Raw genomic sequence first — 22,070 nt, 5'->3', positions numbered from 1 at the left:
ATCAATATTTCTATCACTAACAGCTTCACCAGATCCATCCAGTAACAGTTACAGTCATATTTGATTGCGTTCAGTACTTGCTCTGCAGTAAATCGCTGAGCCATTTCATGTTGTTATTATTATGTCGTTTTCTGTCTGAATGAGTCGTCACTTCAGCATTGTATATCAGACACTGCCACCTTGTGGAATAAAGGTGAATCGCATTTATTCCGTCATCTAAGATTCAATTATTGTTGTGCAGAAAAATATATGTACACTCATACACACCTCGGGTCGTTTGCGACCCTATACAATTTTTACAAAAAATGAATACAAAAATAGGCATTCTTTTATATTTTTATGATTTTTTTTCTTGTTATATTCTTTATAATGAATTGATTAAGGAATACCAAGAAGGTTGATGTCTAACTTTAAAAAATGAACGAGGAGGAGGTTAGTGAATGACATCCCGGGTCACAAAAGACCCGAGGTATGCATTCATCAGATTCATCAATTCAGATTTTTCAATTCAACATAAATGATCCATAAATGGTCATAAACAGCTGTAAAAATAAAATCGCTGTTGTCATCCACATTTTAAATGGATTAACTAGAAAATGACAGAACTAACCTTTAGCACATCAAAGATCTGATACTTGATACTCTGTTGCTTTCGTCTGTTAAACCAGAGTTCATTTGAACTTATTTCAACCACATAATGTTTTCTTTTTAGACTGGATGGAGATGAAACTGCAAAAACATGAACTAAATGAAGCAGAGGAAGAAAAGCATAGCATCGAAATTCAAAGAACAAAAGATAAGCCGCACACCTGCCCTCAGTGTGGAAAGAGTTTCAGTCACAAAGGAAACCTTAAGAGACACATAAGAATTCACACTGGAGAAAAACCGTTTACATGCACTCAGTGTGGAAAGAGTTTTGCTTGTCAATCAAGCCTAAAATTTCATCTGCTCTGTCACTCTGGAGAAAAACCATATAACTGTGATCAGTGTGCTAAAGATTTTATTTTGGCATCAAATCTAAAAACACACCTGAAAATTCATTTATATGAGAGGCCTTATGTGTGTTCTTTCTGTGGAAAGAGTTTTTCAAGGATGGATGGTTTTAAACTGCACCAAAAAACACATAATGAAGCAAGAGATCATGTGTGTTTGGAGTGTGGGAAGAGCTTTACAACAGCTATGTTTCTGAAACAGCATCAAATAATCCATACTGGAGAAAAACCTTACAAGTGCTCATCTTGTGATAAGAGTTTCATTCAGTCTCCACACCTGAAAATACATGAGCGAGTTCATACTGGAGAGAAGCCGTACCACTGTACACAGTGTGAGAAGAGTTATGAAGATTCAGCATGTTTGAGAATTTCAACTGCTCCATCACTCTGGAGAAAAAGCATATAACTGTGATCAGTGTGGTAAAAAGTTTATTTCACCATCAAATCTAAATCAACACCTGAAAGTTCATTCAGGTGAGAGGCCTTTTGTGTGTTCTTTCTGTGGAAAGAGTTTTTTTTGTGGCTGAAAAGTTTTAAACTGCACCAAAAAAACACATGATGAAGTTGAAAGATCATCTCCCAGTTTCACAGACAAGGATTACAGTTTTTCTTAGTCGCTTTGGTAAATTTCTCAGATCAGAATTGAAATTCTCAAAACTACCTGTTCAATTCTCACATCATTGTGTCACTTGTGCACATCAAAAAAGCAGTTTCTCATTTCTTTGAACAAGTTGCAAATGCTTTGGTACATCCATGCAAATGATTATGTACAATTTTCTGTTGTTTCCTACATTATCAGTTGCTTATGTCATGTTGATCAAAATGTATTATATTGGGTCTCTGTTGAATAGTCTCACCCCCCACAACATTTAGGCACAAGCTCATAGCATAAGTCTTTACATGCAAATTGGTTGAACAAGTTATCATAATATGTCAAGCATATTTCTATACTTTCTATATTTCCATTAGACTTTTTTCTAAATCTGTCCTGAATTGGTAAATTGCTCCCAGGTGAATCTTGACGACATGACATGACTCAATAACGACATGACTCAATGACACAATGACATGTTCTGTCAATAAAATACAGTACAAACAGTAAGAGAGTAAATTTGAATCTTTTCCATTCTCTTGCAATTACACTCACACATACACTAAGATGTAACTTATAATTGACAATAATTGTCATCAAAACTTTAGCCATAGTTTCCATCAGAACGTCCCTCCAGAGTAAACGGTTATATTGAGAACATGACTAAACAATTTGACTGTCTTATCCGTACACAATGACACAAGGACTTGTCATTCTGATGGCACTGACATGTTCATTGACACAGATATTTACTTTTGAGAGATGAACTAAGGATTTTGAGTAAGAGAGTGGCTTTTGCAGGTTATCCATGGTGTTTTGCTATTTTTACAAATTGTTTTGAGAAATGCACTTACTGTTTTGCAAATTGTGAGTTTGATTCGAGAAATGTACCAAAGCGACTGAGAAAAACTGTAAGCTAATCCCAGACTAAAATGCATTTTAGATCTCTTTTAACTGAAAGCATATCTTAAAATATATCAGTGCCATTGTTTTTTCTCAAGATGCACAGCAGTAATGTCTTTTCTAGGGCAGTGGTTCTCAACTGGGGAAAGAAAGTGAAAACTGAGAAAATGTCATGAATTCACATCATGGCAAGAGAACATGAAAAAAGCCAGAGGTGCATCAGAAAAAGAATTTTATGCTGTGCCTTTACTTTTGGTGAAAGCTAAAAAGCCATTTAGCCTGGCAGAGGAACTGATAATTCCTGCTGCAGTTGTGCTCACTGAGACCATGGTGGATAAAATAGCAGCAGACAAGATCCAAACAGTACTACTGTGAAATGACAAAGTTTCGCATAGAATTGACAAGATGGGGACTGATATAGTTGAGCACATACCAAAAAACACATACCTTTTTTGCAAAACACTGGAGGGGAGAGCAACTGGAAAGGATATTTTAAACATTGTTAGTTCGTTTTTCTCAGAACATGAAATCAGCTGGAAATCCAGCATCAATGACCAGTCGTTTCAAAGGCCTCATCGTGCAGATATAACACAGAAGAATCCCGACATCCTGTGGACACACTTGTGTTATACACAGAGAATTTTGAATGACGCTGTCAAGGCAATAAATTTCATAAAGTCATTCAGTATTCTGACTGATAAGTAAAGCTTTGCTGATCTTCTTGTAGCCTTCACCTGTGATGGAAATATTTTATGTCAACATGAAATGTACAGAAAATGCAGACTAAGAATGCTCAGGTCAAAGACCAGTCACATGATTAGCTTAGATCATTACAAACCAATCACCAGAACAAACACACAGTGATGAAGACATTGATTTTTACTCAACTGTAAGACTTAAATGTGCATGTATCTTTCTATTCATTGAGACTCACTTGGTTGTTGTGACCAGTGATCTCCCGGCCGTAAATAAAACTTCATTTCTACAAAGAGCAACTTGGAAGTCGTGTCAGGTATATGCTGCACAGCTAAGGAATAGAAGTACTAAAGATTCTATGCTCAAAAGACCACAGCAAAGACAGTGATAGTGTTGTAAGACTATAGAGTCGCCCTCGGGGTGAGGCTGTAATACTCTGAGTTAGTATTAATGATCCTGTGTCGGACCAGCGTACACCTGAGAAGGACGGTGAGAGTGTATAGATGCTAAAGACCTGTGTGCTCATGTGTGATTGAGGTAGTGATAGTAGCTTCTTGACGGGACGCCGTCACCTTACTTTGGGAAGGGAATTACCTCAAAGTATTGGAAATGTATTAGAAGTATTCGAGAAGGGAATTACCTCGAGATACTTTAGTATTATGTTGTATTATATTCGAGACGGGAATTACCTCGAAGGTACTATGGTATTGTAGTATTGTATTGTATTATATTGACAACTGGAGGTTGTTTGAATTGTCAGTGGTGAAGTCAGATTTGTATTGAGAATTTCCACGACACACCTTTCTGGTGTAAAGAAATTATTTTCTTTCTCAGGTCTTGTGACATTTCTCTTCCATGTATTGCCATTGCTGACAGCATGAAATGGGAAGGGGTTTTAGCACCCTTTTGTAGTCAGCTGTCTGCTGGACACCTGTGGTTGAATTCTTGTTAAATTGGACATTTGTAGTCTAAAATTTAGCTTTGCTCCAGAGACATTTTTTTAGTGGGGTGTACTCATTTTTGCATCACCCTTATTTGAGTAAAACTGAAAATTCTGTTCTCTAAGTTGTATTATTAACCTTACTTTCATTTTATGCGTTAAACAGATGTTATACAAAACTTATTCTTGTCAACATTTTGGAAATTGTTTTTGTGTTCATTGAGATATTGTTTAAAATGTTACTTTTCAAAGGGGGTGTACTCATTTACACTGAGTACTGTATATGAAAACTGAACTGTTAATTAAAACACACTGAAACTTGAAAAAAAAAAAAATTAATACTGAAAAAAATGAACTCTTGAAAAAACACACTGATTTTCCTTTTACTGTTATGCCTAATACTTAAGAGATTTACATAGTTGTGTAAAGCTACATACAGAAATGTTTATAATAAATAAACCCGCTCTGAAGAAATAAGAAATAAAACTGTTATTCAGGACTCAAATTGGCACCTGCTGGCTGCTACACTGTTTCTCCAGCCTCTGGGCTCAATATCATTTCACTGTATTTTAAAGCAAAATGTTGTTATCTGGTCAAGGGGTACTTGGCTTTAAAAAAAAATCACAAAAAGTCATACTTAAGCCAAAAAAGTTTGAGAACCACTGATCTAAGGTATGTTCATAAAAGCTACTTAAATTCCCCAATTGAACTAAGGCCTAATCCTGGCTTAGTCTAAGCCTTAAATCTATTATCTTTTGTAAATAAAAAGCAAGTTAACATATTAAATTTGCAATGCATTCAATTTTGCATAATCTAACTGATGTATAAATTAATTTCTTACCCATGTTTCCCCCTTTCCCCCACATAAAGTCCAACACACCTGAAGCATTAAATTAAAGTGATTCTTAACGAAAACAATACCTATACGTTTTGACTGTACTAAATATTATTTAAGACCCATTCGCATAAGTAAATAGAGGCATTTCTAGTCACAGTTATGTTTTCAGATGGGCTATGTGAACTGTAACCGCTCCTAGTCGAATCTGCTGTTGTGTGACGTGAAGCTGAATTTACTCACTCAGCTCCTCCCCCACACCAGAGCCCCGCCCCAACGCGTCTTACGGATAGTGTTTAGTGCTAACCGCTAATAACTGTAGTCTGCTGCTTTTGTTGTCATGTTGCGAAAAGCTACTTCAGGAATTATTAAATAACACTGGATGCATTGATGTGTGGTAAAAGCTCTCCAGCATGCCAGGTATGTATCGCTGTGATTTTAATTAAATTATGTTGCAAAATGGACCAACTGGAGTGTTTGTTCAATAACGATAGAGAACCGAAAACTGCTAGTCTGATTTTATTTTACATTTTTAAAAGCTGACAGTGAAGAATAATGAAAAAAAAATATACATCAAAAATGTGAAGTACAAACAAACGCGTTACAGACAAGAATAATATTTAAGAATCAAGACAAAAACCTTAAAAAAAATTGAAGATTGATTTTAAAGATTAAGTTATTATAAGATTTACTGGTGTAATGTAATGATGTACTAATAATACGTTACGTTTTGTGCCTTCTGTGTCGATGCAGGTTTACTCGTATCATTAACGTTAATTGTTCACAAGGTGGGAGTGTTTAGCAAAAGATTCATGATGGTGATATTCTGATAAATAGTTCTTTTAAAATTATGCCAAGTGTTCGTTTCGGAATGAAGGCTAACACAATTTAACCCACGGCATGCACATCTCAACATTATCCTACTTTATGATATAGAATACGACAGAAAGCTACATTATTGAATAACTTTATAAAGCAGTATATGATGACCCAAACATACAGGACCTTTTTTATATAATTCAGACAAAGTGGCAGATGGCAACAGTTTCCTAGGTAGGATTAGTTAATAAACTATTTAGGATGAAGCTTAGCATATGTGCATTTGCATGCAGATTTTAGATATCTATAAAGTAACTTTGACTAGTAAGAATTACCAAGAATGACATTGAAACAGGCCATTCATGTGATTAGTGCAGATCTGAAGAGTTTTTATTTGAATGTATGTCTGAAGGGAAATTACTTTCTTCATTAAAGTTTTGATGGCATCTTCTTTTCTCTTTCCTCAGTATGATGCCTAATAAAGTGTTTTTAAGCGCAATGCTGCTTGTGTTCTGGGGTAACCGCTGTATTTCTGCTTTTCCATAAGCTTTTTTTTTTTTTGCCTTGATCATTTTTGCCATCATTTACATCCTTGACTGGAGAGCAGTATATTAAAACATATAATTCATTTATAATGTTAAAATCACTTTATAATGATTGATATGAACTAAGTGCCGTTATGTTGATGGATAGAATTGTAATTCTTCTGAATTGTCTTCGCAAAGATGTTTCTACAAACAAACTATTGCACATTTTCCAGAAGTGGTCAAATGAGAAAAACTTTGAAAATACATTCTTATATAGGGGTGTGATGAGACATTTAGCTCACGAGACAAGACACAAGGTTTGGTTCATGAGAATGAACCAAAGAAGAATTTTCCACAGTATTTTCAAGAAATCCTCAATGACAAAATTCATGACTGGAAAAATAGCGCATTTACTACCTTATTGACCATACTACCTTTTAAAAAATACAATGGCACCTGTATTTTGAAGGATTAGTATCACAATACTACCGTAGAAAAGGTGAGCAGACTCATAGAAAGTAGGGGCATAGAGAGACAGAAACTTCAAACAAACTGTTTTCTGACTCTTTGAGAAATGATGTGATTTGCAATGGATACAAGAAGATTAAAGTGTTAAACCTATTGCAGGAGACTCCAAAACAAAACGAAGAACCTTTTAAAATGGCATTATAGGAGCACTTTAAAGTAATCCAGTATAAATTCAGTAACTTTTTTTATTTTTATTTTTTCCAGATCTGGAGCAGCAAATAGGTTGGTGTCCATTCTTGATTCTTCATTGTTGACTGCCGAGAAACATTAATAAAGCTTCAGTTCAACAGATTTGTTTGTGAAAAAATGGGCAAATTAGAGATGATAAATGATGCAGAAAATGAAAATTAGTATGAACTCGAAATTGAAATTATCATAATCTTGTATAGCTGTTGTCATCCACAATTTAAATGGATTAACCCCTTGATAAGCACATTCAGGCAAAAGACATGAATGAATCTCCAAAAACAGTTGATAGTCTCAAATGGCGGACGCCCATACAGAACGAGCATCGCCATGATTCTGCCGCTGACTTCACTCTCTGACTCATTCTCCTCCTTGCTTCTTCTCTAACATCCTCATGAGGAACGTAAAACATTTTTGGGTGACGAGAATTAGTTTTTCAATAAATAAAGGGAAAAACAGTGCGGCCTGGGATGCAGAAGAATAACAGTGACAGGTGCACCTGTCAGACAAAATCTGTCTTCTGAATGGTCCAGACGTCTGTACACTATTATAAAATGTGCCTATGCAGAAGATTAACAGCACACACGTTGTAGGAATCATCTTGGTGTTGGCTAAACGTTTTGGCTGTCAAGATTTACAACAATTACAATCGCTGAAGAATATGCCTTTCAAGATGTCACTAAATATGACAACACTGCTTGGATATTAAAACTAAGTAAAACTACCACCCTGTTTTAAAAAATAAACTTTGGAGGCGGGCTTATTTGATTATGAGAGTCTAATGTATATTATCGTATGCAGTTTTGCAACATAAATGGTGCTGAGATTGTGTAATTTATTGAAGAAAGATGATGGATAGCAGATTGTTCAGGGGAAATCTGATGGAAACAATTGACAGTATATCAATATTTCACAGATTTAATGCTTTTGTTGGACAAAAAGTGCTGTTGGATGTTTTTCAGTTGACACTTGTCATGGACATTTTACCCAAGTGCGGTCTACCTCGTGATCGCTATTTCATAACAAGTATGATCTCCCGTTTTGATTTGGCATGTTGTCATTTGCACTCAGGACACAAATTACAATATTACTGTAGCCGGACCATCTATATCATAAAACGGAAACCGTAGATTGACAATAAACCCTCCGAACTTTCAAATGATGTATAATTTATCATTCTTAATTTAAGTATTATATATAGTAAAAGTAAACCATGGTAAACAAAGTGACATCAAGCCCAAGGTCAGGTCAGTGTGTGTTGAGAGGTTATCAAGAAAATAAAAGAAATAAAACATCAAAGATCTGATACTTGATAACTCTGTTGCTTTCATCTGTTAAATCAGAGTTCACTTGAACTTATTTTAACCACATAATATTTTTATTTTAGACTGGATGGAGATGAAACCACAAAAACATGAACATGAAGCAGAGGAAGAGAGGCAGAGCATAAAACTCAAAGAACAAAAGCTAAGAAGCCATACATCTGCTCTCACTGTGGAAAGAGTTTCAGTCAAAAAGCAAACCTTGACAAACACTTAAGAATTCACACTGGAGAGAAACCATATACATGCACTCAGTGTGGAAAGAGTTTTTCTCGAGCATCAGTGTTCATTTGCGCATTCATTCTGAAGAAAAAACATTTAACTGTGATCAATGTGTTAAAACGTTTATTTCATGTTCATTCAGGTGAAGAAGCCTTATGTGTGTTCTCTCTGTGGAAATAGTTTTTCATGGCTGCACAGTTTTAAACTGCACCAGAAAACACATGATGAAGTGAGAGATCATGTGTGTTTGAGTGAAGTGATTGTGGGAAGAGCTTTACTAGAGCTGACTGTCTGAAACAGCATCAAAGAATTCATACTGGAGAAAAACCTCACACATGCTCATATTGTGACAAGAGTTTCACTGTGTCTGGAAGCTTAAAATCACATGTGCGAGATCATCATGGTTAGAAGCTGTACCGCTGTACTCAGCGGGGAGGATTTTTAGTTCCAAGTAAGCAACATTTGTTTCATGTCAAATACATTGTTTTTCATATACAAGTTTTTCTTAAAGGCACAATATCATCTAGTTCAATTTTGTCAATTTGGTGAAAAGCTTGGAAAACTAGAAAGATTAAAGAGTTGAATCTTTACCAGTCAACAACTCTGTAAAGTCATTGTTGTAGTTTATTTCTGTCAGGATGGGTTGTGTGCTAAATAGGTCTTTTTTTAAATTAGATAAATTTGTCATTTACTAAGTGGACTAAATTGTCTTCTAATAGCACATGCAAATAAAACAGAAACATCTTTGTCTTGATCGATTTATTTAATGAACACAGAGAATGAGTTATATAGTTTTAATCACATTGATGAGTTTAAACATTTTATCTTAATACTGTGATAAATGTGTTTGGGATGTACAGGATTATTGACAACTAAATGATCAGCAACCTTACAAAAAGGTTGGAGTTTATTTTTATTCTCCATTATTGACTGATTAGGAACAAAAAAAGTACCAAAGCCTAAGTTCAACAACAAAATCTCTCACTGCTCTTGACTGAATCACAACTGTAATAAGTATAGTGGTGACCCTGATTAGTCGATGATTCAATGCTTCGATAGGAGGAGCCTGATTCGACTACCAGTCTCACAGTCGAAACTTCACAGAGGTGTTATGAAATGAGAAATGGGGGTGCTCAAATATCTGATTTCGCATATACCTACCGGTTTTCTCCCAATAGTTTAATATACAGCTGATTATGATAATGCTGTAAATAAAAATGTGAAAAGAAAGAAGCTTTTAATAATTTTTTTAATGTGCATGAATAAATGCAACCACCCCTGTGACAGATTTAAGTTTCACTTTTCATGATCCGTAACCGACAGGGGACATCTTGGCGGCAGGGATTAAGGGTCAGATCATCCATGCAGTGCTGTTGGAGTTTATGGTGTCTTGAGAGGCATATTCTCTATTGTCACTGTAGTAAATATGGAGGACAAAACTTTTAACCAATGCCAAGACAATCCAACAACGTGTTTTCTGTTTATCTTCCGTTTATCTTATCTTTTCATGTACACAGATGCACATCTGTCTTGACCATAAGCCCAGCAAGCCATATTATTTCATAATTGTATGAAATAATCCCAAAAAAGCATAAACACGACAAAGATGCCAAATTCAGTGGCTGGAATTAGCTGAGGTAACGTGACGACTCACAGACAGCAGCAATCCACCTGTCACTCAAATGGCCACGCTCTTAATTATGCAGAACTTTAAGACCTAATATAATTTAAACAGATGAGTTCTAATAAAAATTCACCCCCCCCCCCAGATTTGTCATAAATTGAATTGCAGTTTAAGTCACTTCCGTAGTAACTTCAAGAGAAACTGGGGGAGGTTGCCGCTTGGGATTTACACGCAGTGCAAAATTAGCACTAAAAAGGCGTGGACAGGGTTGTTTTTACGACTGATCTTATTCCATATGCATTTGTAGGAGTTTGAATGGGAGGAGAGTATTTAAATTAGTCTAGCAACGGGATTTACTAATATTTGCGGTCGTCAATAAAATTTTATTTGATTTGTGAAATGCTGTGTCTTTCTGCAGTTATTTATATATGTATATTTTTAGGTTTATTAATCAAAAATGTTTTTATTAATTTTCTTCTATATCTTTGTGTGGTTTTCTGTACATTGTGGCTGTTTATCCACATTGCCTTTCATTTCAATTTAAAAAAGATAAAAAGTCATTGTCATTGTCAGTTTCGTCTATCACTTGACAGGCAGTTTTGGTTGCTTTCTTAGTTGTTTCTCTGTGCTGTGAAAGAAAATAACAGATGTAGAGTATAGGCCTTTCTTCATTTTCCACGTCCTGCACCATCTCGTACACAATTGAGCATGCAAGCCTTTCAAAGTAGCCTGTACTCCTTTGGCCTTGAGCGTGGAAAGGTTTGTGCGCACCATCTCCACTATTTAGTGGACTACTGAAATTGGTGACAAGAATAATGAAAATTCATTAGTATCAAAAATTTTAATATAATTTGAAATCAGAACCTTATTATGATAAATAAATATATATTGTGCAGAAATAAATATTGTGATATATATAGTTATCATGAAATATAATAAGTGATATAAGATTTTGGTCATATATTTGGTCATCATTTTTGTTTTGTCAAAACTAGTATTTTTTTAACTGTAAAGTCATTTTACAGTTAAGGATGTTATCATACACTATATTGCCAAATGTTTTCGGACACCTGCCTTTTACGTGCACATGAATTTTAATGACATCCCATTCTTAATTTGTAGGGTTTAATATGGAGTTGGCCCACTCTTTGCAGCTATAACAGCTTCAGCATTTCTGGGAAGGCTTTCCACAAGGTTTAGGAGTGTGTTTATGGGAAATTTTGACCATTCTTCTAGAAGGGCATTTGTGAGGTCAGGCAGTGATGTTGGCGAGAAGGCCTGGCTCGCAGTCTCCGCTTTAATTCATCCCAAAGGTGTTCTGTTGGGTGGAGTTCAGGACTTTGTGCAGGCCAGTCAAGTTCCTCCACACCAAACTCGCTCATCCATGTCTTTATGGACCTTTCTTTGTGCACTGGTGCGCAGTCATGAACGGGAAGGGGCCATCCCCAAACTCTTCCCACAAAGTTGGGAGCATGAATTTGTCCAAAATGTCTTGGTATGCTGAAGCATTAAGAGTTCCTTTCAATGGAACTAAGGGGCCAAGCCAAACCCCTGAAAAACAACCCCACACCATAATCCCCCTCCACCAAACTTTATACCTGGCACAGTGCAGTCAGGCAAGTACTGTTCTCCTGGCAACTGCCAAACCCAGACTCAACCGTCGGATTGCCAGACAGAGAAGTGTGATTGGTCACTCCAGAAAACACGTCTCCACTGCTCTAGAGTCCAGTGGCGGTGTGCTTTACACCACTGCATCCGGCGCTTTGCGTTGCACTTGGTGATGTAAGGAAATGGAAACCCATTCCATGAAGCTCTCTACGCACTGTTCTTGAGCTAATCTGAAGGCCACAGGAAGTTTGGAGGTCTGTAGCTATTGACTTTGCAGAAAGTTGGCGACTTCTGCGCACTGTGCGCCTCAGCATGTGCTGACCTCACTCTTTGATTTTACGTGGCCGAACGTAGTTGCTGTTGTTCCCAGGTGCTTCCACTTTGTTATGATACCACTAATAGTTGACTGTGGAATATTTAGTAGTGAGGAATTTTCCCGAATGGACTTATTGTACAGTTGCGTGGTACCTATCACGGTACCACGCTTGAATTCACTGAGCTCCTGAGAGCGACTTAATCTTTCACAAATGTTTGTAGAAGCAGTCTGCATGCCTAGGTGCTTGATTTTATACACCTGTGGCCATGGAAGTGATTGGAACACCTGAATTCAATGATTTGGAGGGGTGTCCCAATACTTTTGGCAATATATTGTATGTAACAATCAAAATAGTCTTTATTTTTACTTAGTTACAAATATCATATGTGTTTGCTGTTAAAGTAATCCAGTATTAATTCAGTAACTTATTTTTGATTTTCCAGATGTGGTCCTGTGGGCGTCAGTATCACACAGTAATCACAGTTCACACCTGCAGTGAACACAACAATTCACCAATAAATACTGGGAATATTCACATCATCCTATAAGAGAAGGACAAACTCCAGGTGTAGCAGCTGAAATCTGTGTGACTGTTAAAGATGGAGTTTATTAAAGAGGAGATTGAAGACATGAGTGATCCAGAACCATCCAGAATAAAACATGAAGATACTAAGGAACAAACAGGTTGGTGTCCATTCTTGATTCTTCATTGTTGATAGTTTAAACATTTAGGTTACGCTTCAGTTTAACAGATTTGGTGGCTGTGACATAATGAGCAAATTAGAGATGATAAATGATACAGAAAGTGCATCTAAATGAACATAATCTTGAAAAGCTGTTGTCCTCCACATTTTAAATGGATTAATAAGAAAATGACTAACCTTTCAGCACAGCAAAGATCAGATACTTGTTCACTTGAACTTATTTTAACCACATAAAATATTTATTTTAGACTGGATGGAGATGAAACCGAAAAAACATGAACTGAATGAAACAGACGAGGAACAGCAAAGCATCAAAACTCAAAGAACAATAGCTAACAAGCCGTACACCTGCCCTCAGTGTGGAAAAAGTTTCAGTCTAAAAGCAAACCTAAAGACACACTTAAGAATTCACACTGGAGAAAAACCGTTTAAATGCACTCAGTGTGGAAAGAGTTTTTCTGAAGCATCAGGTCTCAGACATCATCTGCTCCGTCACTCTGGAGTAAAACCATTTAACTGTGATCAGTGTGGTAAAGATTTTAATTCAACATCAAATTTAAAACAACACCTAAAAGTTCATTCAGGTGAGAGGCCTTATGTGTGTTCTTTCTGTGGAAAGAGTTTTTCATGGCTGTACAGTTTTAAACAACACCAGAAAACACATAATGAAGTGAGAGATCATGTGTGTTGTGACTGTGGGAAGAGCTTTACTGCCCCCGCCCAACTGAAACGGCACCAAAGAAGTCATACTGGAGAAAGACCTTACAAGTGCTCATATTGTGAAAAGAGTTTCACTCTGACTGGAAACCTGAAATCACACGAGCGAGTTCATACCGGAGAGAAGCCGTACCACTGTACTCAGTGTGAGAAGAGTTTTTCTCGTACATCAGATCTCAGACATCATCTGCGCATTCACTCTGGAGAAAAGCCATTTAACTGTGATCAGTGTGGTAAAAAGTTCATTTCGTCATCACATCTAAACAAACACCTGAAAGTTCATTCAGATGAGAAGCCTTTTGTGTGTTCTTTCTGCGGAAAGTGTTTTTTATTGCTGAACAGTTATAAACAGCACCAGAAAACACATAATAAAGTAAAAGATCATGTGTGTTGTGACTGTGGGAAGAGCTTGACTACAACTGCCCAACTGAAACGACACCAAAGAATTCATACTGGAGAAAAACCTTACAAGTGCTCATATTGTGACAAGAGTTTTGCTCAGTTTGGAAACCTGAAATCACATGAGCGAGTTCATACTGGAGAGAAGCCGTACCACTGTACTCAGTGTGAGAAGAGTTTTAGACGTTTATCAAGCCTTCACACTCATATGAATATACACCGATCAGACATAACATTATAATCACCTTCCTAATATTGTGTTGGACCCCTTTTGCTGCCAAATCAGCCCTGACCCGTCGAGGCATGGACTCCACTAGACCCCTGAAGGTGTGCTGTGGTATCTGCACCAAGATGTTAGCAGCAGATCCTTTAAGTCCTGTAAGTTGTGAGGTGGAGCCTCCATGGATCGGACTTGTTTGTTCAGCACATCCCACATATGCTCGATTGGATTGAGATCTGGGGAATTTGGAGGCCAACTCAACCTCAAACTCGTTGTTGTGCTCCTTAAATCATTCCCAAACCATTTTGGGGCAGGCGCATTATCCTGCTGAAAGAGGCCACAGCTACAAGGGAATACCGTTTCCATGAAAGGGTGTACATGGTCTGCAACAATGCTTAGGTAGGTGGTACATGTCAAAGTAACATCCACATGGATGGCAGGACCCAAGGTTTCCCAGAAGAACATTGCCCAAAACATCACACTGCCTCCGCCGGCTTGTCTTCTTCCCATAGTGCATCCTGGTGCCATCCACACACCCGGCCATCCACATGATGTAAAAGAAAATGTGATTCATCAGACAAGGCCACCTTCTTCCATTGCTCTGTGGTCCAGTTCTGATGCTCACATGTCCACTGTTGGCTCTTTCGGTGGTGGACAGGGGTCAGCATGGGCACCCTGACTCGTCTGCAGCTATGCAGCCCCATACGCAACAAACTGCAATGCATTGTGTATTCTGACACCTTTCTATCAGAACTAGCATTAACTTCTTGAGCAATTTGAGCTACAGTAGCTCGTCTGTTGGATCGGACCACATGGGCCAGCCTTCGCTCCCCACTTGCATCAATGAGCCTTGGCCGCCCATGACCCTGTCGTTGGTTCACCACTGTTCCTTCCTTGGAACACTTTTGATAGATACTGACCACTGCAGACCAGGAACACCCCACAAGAGCTGCAGTTTTGGAGATGCTCTGACCCAGTCGTCTAGCCATCACAATTTGGCCCTTGTCAAACTCACTCAAATTCTTACGCTTGCCCATTTTTCCTGCTTCTAACACATGAACTTTGAGGACATAATGTTCACTTTTGTGCCTATTATATCCCACCCTTTAACAGGTGCTGTGATGAACAGATAATCAGTGTTATTCACTTCACATATTGTATGTTGCAATTGAGCAACATTGGTTTCATATCAAATACATTCAAGTAAATTGTGTCAGATAAAATATGGAGTTTTAACTAAAAGCACAATATCATATATAAAATCTAAGTATAACAAAAATACTGTCGTAATAACAAATTAAAAGAAGTATCTTTCAAATGAATTAACTAATGTTATCATGTCAAATGTTTTGTAAAAATGTGTAAAACTGATATTGATAAAAGATTTGAAACAGAAACGGTCTTTCGTGTATTTTTGGACTGTCACTTTTGATAAAACTATTTATCAGTGTTAATATCCTGTGAGATTTTACCATAAAATACATTGTTTATGAATTGACTTTGCTAAAGAAAACGATTGCTTTGTTATATATGTATTTTTTTTAATATCCACAAACGTTCACCAAACAAACCAGTTTTTAAGTGTCTCAACACTACTTCATTTTCAATAAATAAGAAAGCAAGTAGAACAACTTCATTTTGCAATGCCTTTAATTTCCAACTGATGTATAAATTAATTTCTTAGCCACATGTTCTGTTTCCTCTTCTTTTCCTCTTTTCTTTCTTAATCCTCTTTTTTTCTCATTAGCAAATGGTTATTTATTTTTCTGTATTCTGATGATAATAGGTGCATTGTTGTTAAATGTTTTGTTTTATAAATGTAAATTCTTTTTTTCCCCCATCAATTAAAAAACTTGCATACCCTTCAAGCCTTTGCAGTGCCACATCAAGTCCAACATCAATTAATAAAACTTCTGTTGTTTAATGAAAATGATTCAAGGTATCTCATAACGTTTTGACTAGTCTAAATACCATTTACGACACATACACAGTATTTATAATTCAGTTTTGCCTAGTCAAAACTCAAAATTATATTTTCAGATATCTGAATTGTACCTACTCCTAGTCGAATCTGCTGTTGTGTGACTTGAGACGGAATTTACTCAGCTCCTCCCCCACACCAGAGCCCCGCCCCGATGTGTCTTGTTGATAATGTTTAGTGCAAACTGTTAGTAGTCTGCTGCTTTTGTTGTCATGTAGAGAAAAGCTATTTCAAGAATTATTAAATAACACTGGATGCATTGATGTGTGGTAAAAGCTCTCCAGCATGTCAGGTATGTATCGCTGTGATTTTAATTGAATTATGTTGCAAAACGGACCAACTGGAGTGTTTGTTCAATAACGATAGAGAACCGAAAACTGATAGTCTGATTTTATTTAATATACCCCTGGAGAAAAAAAAATAAATTTCTAGAATGTACTCTATTTTCGCGCACTAATTTTGTACTTAGTATACTAAAAAATATTCTTTAGTACTTCTGAAGATAATCTTAAGAACATCTAAGTGTACTCAACTGTGCTATTTTAAAGTGCTTTTAATATACTACCTCTATTTTAAAAAATGTATTTACCACTGCAAGTGAGCGGAAAAAAGATCACTTTAAGTACATTATAGAGGTATTCTTTTTTTACCTGGGTTGGTTTGTATATTAGTTACTAATCATAAGAGCTATGAAAAATAATCACAACAAATGTAGGGCTATATGGTTCACCAGAGATCTGATACATGATCTCTTGTTTTCTGTTATTAAATCATGGTTCACTTTAATTTACACATTTATCCTTTGAATTGATTCTAACTACTTAAAATGTTTATTTCAGATCAGATGGAAGTGAAAGAGCAAAGACAGGAACTGAAGATAAATTTCAAAGGTGATGATGCTGTAGTTTGTTTTAGCCTGTTTACACCAATAAAATGTATTTAATGTGCCAATTTACATAAGATCTCAGACATCACCATAATGAATGAGGTGAAAACAGGGAACTTTGGAGACAATGATGGTCCTGTTATTTTTTAAATGCAGATTGAATAGAAACACAGTAATCATAGTTCACACCTGTAGTGAAGCTCCTCCCACAACAATTCACCAATAAATACTGGGAATATTCACATCATCCTACAAGAAAAGGACCAACTCGAGGTGTAGCAGCTGAAATCTGTGTGACTGTTAAAGATGGAGTTTATTAAAGAGGAGATTGAAGACATGAGTGATCCAGAACCATCCCGAATAAAATATGAAGATACTAAGGAACAAATAGGTTGGTGTCCATTCTTGATTCTTCATTGTTGATAGTTTAAACATTTAGGTTACGCTTCAGATTTGGTGGCTGTGACGTAATGAGCAAATTAGAGATGATAGATGATACAGAAAGTGCATCTAAATGATCATAATCTTGAATAGCTTGTCATCTTGTCATCCACATTTAAAATACACCTTAATAAGGATTAATAAGAAAATGACCTTTAGCACATCAAAGATCTGATACTTGATACTCTGTTACTTTCTTCAGTTAAATCAGTGTTCACTTGAACTTATTTTAACCACATAAAAGATTTATTTATTTTTGACTGGATGGAGATGAAACTCTCAGTGTGGAAAGTGTTTCAGTCAAGAAGGAAACCTTCAGAGACATGGAATTCATACTGGAGAAAAACCGTTTACATGCACTCAGTGTGGAAAGAGTTTTTCTCAAGTATCAGGTCTCAGACATCATCTACGCTTTCACTCTGGACTCTGATCAGTGTGGTAAAGATTTTACTTCATCAAATCCGATACAGTGCATTAAATGGAAACATTTATGTACATGATCCCTTTTCAAAAAAACTATCACCATAAATAATTTAGGCTAATCACATGGTTCGAACTGTATTTTGTTTCTTACTGTCTGTGTTTTTAACACATCACTGGAGATTTATTTTGTGGATTTGTGTTTGTAATTTGGCCTTGATATATTTAAACTATTATACTTTGTAGTCTAAACTGTGAGACAAAAAGGTGAGTCATTCAGCGCCCCCTGGAGGAAGATAAGGGATGATTAGCTGCTCAATGTGCCATGCGGTAGATGTTCTTGTGAGCACGTTTGCGGCAACAACATGGCAGCGTACAGTACAGGGTCTTTTGTAAATATATGCGTAATTCATAACTGTCAGTTTAATATTTAGTGATTAAATATAATTATATTAATGAGCAATTATTTTTACTAGCACATGTATTCATTTTTACTGCACTACAGTGCAGAGAATATCTGTCATCTTTATGTATAAATTCTATTTTATATGGGTAAATTAATGATTTACTTCAATGATCATTTTGGGGAAATTTAGTTGGCTGTCACTGGGCATGGATGTATGTTCTACTTTTCTAATTATGTAGATTATAAAATAACATTATTTTACCTAAGCTATTTAAAATATTCCATGCTATTTTCCTTTAAAAAAATCAATATGGCATTTTAAAAATATATTCTTTGCAGATTAAATAAAGATGCTGTCAGCACAGCATACTTTTATTTTTGTCATTATGTTAGGCCTAGAAGGTATTTTATTCATCAGTCTTAAAACGCACATTAATGTAGACAAACTGATGAAACTGATCTGTTGTTATTTATATATTTATTTCTGTATTTATGCTTTAATTTTTTAAAATTCTTACATTAATTGTTTGCAGTTTCTTCAAATGTTGGTTAATATCTGAGGGGTCTCATAATGAGATCAACATTTTTGTGGGATTTATGTTTCTTCTCTTACGTCTTTATTTTTCAGAGTGATCACAGCTCTTCCAAAATAATTCCACAAGAAATGCTGGGAATATTCTCACCATCAAGGCAAGAAGTGCATCCAAACAATCAGGAGAAACTAGGTGTTTCTGTGTGCCGTACTACGGTACAGATGGAGTTTATTAAAGAGGAGAGTGAACCAGAACGATCCACAATAAAACATGAAGATATTGAGAAACAAAAAGGTTGGTGTCCATTCATGATTCTTCATTGTTGACTGCTAAAGACATTTCTCCCTATCCATCTTATTTTTCAATGTAGAAGTAAGCTATTTTCTGTGAATGCGCAAGACTTTTGATTCATTAGCCACTATAGGTAAATGACTAGAAGAATAACAAAGTGCATTAAACGGTAAAACTATTCGTGCTACAAATAACAACAATACATAAAATAAGAAGCACTAGTTTACAAAATCAAGCAGCACAACGAGCTGTTTTGTACCACTAAATATAACTGGAAGCAAATGACACTGGAAGACAGACACATTCAGTTTACAAATGGTCGTGCCACTCTTACGTTAAAATAAGATGGATCATGGATATAGAACCTTTTTAGTATAAAATGTTCTTTAAAATTGAATTAGGAACACTAGAGTTCTATATAGAACCCCAGTGAACCTTTTTTAAAAATGGTTGAATGCTTGAATCTGATTGGTTGACGAGTGTTCTAAGGTGTGCAATTAAGTAATAAAGTAGTTCCAGGCAGGAACTACTTACTGCATTACATGTCCATATCACTTCGCCAAATGATTTCAGTTATTTCAAAGGTCCTTACAGACTACAACAGCAAAAGAACCAAAACGCACAACAACGCTGACCAAGCAAATAAATATGTTAAACAATAGGATCATTTTTATTTACTTATTTATTTTTGCCTCAAGATTTCTCCCAGTCAAACTCACACATACAGGACAGACACTCACACAGAAACGTGTTGTTAGCGCTGCTCGGATGGTTATATCAGTAAAATTGTTTAACAACCCTAAGGGTGCGTTCACACTTGTCATGTTTGGTTCGATTAAAACGAACCCTGGTGCGATTGCTCGGATAGTGCGGTTCATTTGAACATATGTGAACGCTGCCATCCGAACCCTGGTGCACACCAAACAAGCGGACTGAGACCGCTGAAAAGATGGGTCTCGGTCCGCTTCCAAACGAACTCTGGTGCAGTTCGAATGATATATGAACGCAACACGGACCAAAGACATGTAACGAACCAAAAACAGGATGACGAGACCCTAAAAAGGACAAAATCCTCACGCATGTCGGTTTTTCTTGTCATAGTTGCGAGTTTGCCTATCACAGGCATCAGACGCGCGTCTCCACGCAGCAGATCATTTGTGTGTATGACGGATGGATTCCCGCCGGTGTTTTGACTACTTGACACATTTTATAAGCTCTTCACGAGTTCCCAGCTGGCCAAAATACCATCACATGCAGTCTACGCACCGCTACGCACACACAACGAGCGCATTTACCTCAGCAAACAGCATTGTTTTGGATGTTCGGTAAGTTCTGTCTCAAAATAGGCAATATGTCATAAAATCCGACCAATCACGTTGTGAATGTATCCATATGCCTTAAGGTTCGGTATCTTTTGGTTCGGTGATAAAATTGCCAATGTGAACGCTAACCGGACCAGGACTAAATGTTTTTTTTTTTTCTTCTTTGGTCCGGACCAAATGAACCAAACGAACTGAACTACAAGTGTGAACGCACCCTAAAGCTACTTAACGTTTCTCACTGGCGATGTATTAACGGTGCTGTTCTTGAAGCAGATAAACTTACAATTTCACTATTAGTAAAGATGCTGCTGTTGAACACAGATAATTCACATTGACTTAATCTCTCTCTCTCTCATTACTGCATTAATAACTGTATTATGGCTCAAACCTCCATTGCTAGCTCTAAAAATGTTAAGTTTTGGAATTAGCAATGGAGGCATGGGATGAGATGTGTAAGAAACTAGTCCCACACACAAACGTTTTAAAGACAAAAACCTGACAAATGTCTTGAAACACAACATCTGAACAATGTCATGAGGTGTGGTTACCATAGTATAAGCAGAATAATTGACTCCAGAATAATTTATTTTAATGATGTAAAATGTTCATTTTTAGACCTGAACGAAGTGAAGGAGGAAAAACAACTGAATGATGTGGAGAAGATACATCAGCACCAAAATCCACATACTGGAAAAATGTGGTCAGAGATTGAAAATAATTGCTTTCAGGACAGAACTCCGAGAACCGAAGCCAAATACTCCTTCACCTGCCCTCAATGTGGAAAGAGTTTCACACGAAAAGGATATTTTATTAGTCACATACGAGTTCACACTGGCGAGCGACCATATACATGCCCTCAATGTGGAAAGAGCTTCACACGAAAAGGATGTTTTACTAATCAGATACGAATTCACACTGGAGAGCAACCGCATAAATGCCCTCAATGTGGAAAGAGCTTCACACACAAAAGCAACCTTAAGGAACACTTAAGAGTTCACACTACAGTGAAACCGTACACCTGTCCTCAGTGTGGAAAGAGATTCAGACATCCCAGTAACCTGAAGAACCACCAAACAAGACTTCACATCAGAGAGAGACCTTTCACATGCCCGCAATGCGGCAAGAGTTTCATACAAAAAGCAGATTTAAAAAGGCACATACTAATTCACACTGGAGAAAAGCCGTACACATGCCATCAGTGTGGAAAGAGTTTCAGACAGCCAAATCAGCGCAACGATCACCTGCGCTCTCACACTGTAACGGTTATAAAACACCTGAACACTCATGAAAAAGAGAAGCCTCACTTGTGTGATATTTGTGGAAAGAGTTTTTCACGGCTGAGCCATTTAAATGAGCACAAGAAAATACACACCAGCGTGAAAGATCATGTGTGTTTAGAGTGTGGGAAGAGCTTCATAAGAGTCGGACACTTGAATACGCACTTGAGAATTCATACTGGAGAAAAACCTTACAAATGCTCCCGTTGTGAGAAGAGTTTCGGCAGAGCGGGATCCCTGAAAGCACATGAGCGAGTTCATACTGGAGAGAAGCCGTACCACTGCGCTCTATGTGGGAGGAGATTCTCCCGATCAGGAAGTTTGTGTACTCACAAAAAACGCTGTCCAAAGTTGTCACAGTGA

General features: G+C 36.8%; 2 protein-coding genes across 7 annotated transcripts in view; both read left to right on the top strand.

Annotated features, from left to right (window-relative positions):
* Positions 1–12,788, top strand: part of LOC137004324 (uncharacterized) — a 19,160-nt gene extending 6,372 nt beyond the window's left edge. Inside the window, exons 13-15 of one of the 6 annotated variants that reach the window (XR_010892122.1) lie at positions 7,037–7,054; positions 8,406–9,013; positions 12,554–12,666. Coding sequence is in view for 4 of the 6 variants with exons in the window: in XM_067364562.1 (XP_067220663.1) it covers positions 12,554–12,658 (105 nt within the window). In the remaining 2 variants the exon portion in view is untranslated. The other 5 variants (XR_010892123.1, XM_067364564.1, XM_067364563.1 and 2 more) reach the window with 5 other exon arrangements.
* LOC137005177 (zinc finger protein 271-like) lies at positions 12,704–22,070 on the top strand (the record flags this gene model as incomplete). Its single annotated transcript, XM_067366000.1, has 5 exons — positions 12,704–12,794; positions 13,063–13,182; positions 13,351–14,162; positions 18,913–19,111; positions 21,046–22,070. Coding segments are annotated over 5 exons (2,247 nt in total), but the record flags the coding sequence as incomplete, so codon positions are not given.

Source organism: Chanodichthys erythropterus, chromosome 17, assembly GCF_024489055.1.
Source record: "Chanodichthys erythropterus isolate Z2021 chromosome 17, ASM2448905v1, whole genome shotgun sequence".
In the NCBI taxonomy this organism is placed as follows: domain Eukaryota; kingdom Metazoa; phylum Chordata; class Actinopteri; order Cypriniformes; family Xenocyprididae; genus Chanodichthys; species Chanodichthys erythropterus.
Note: the sequence above shows the minus strand (reverse complement) of the source record. Positions and strands in the feature narration are given on the sequence as shown.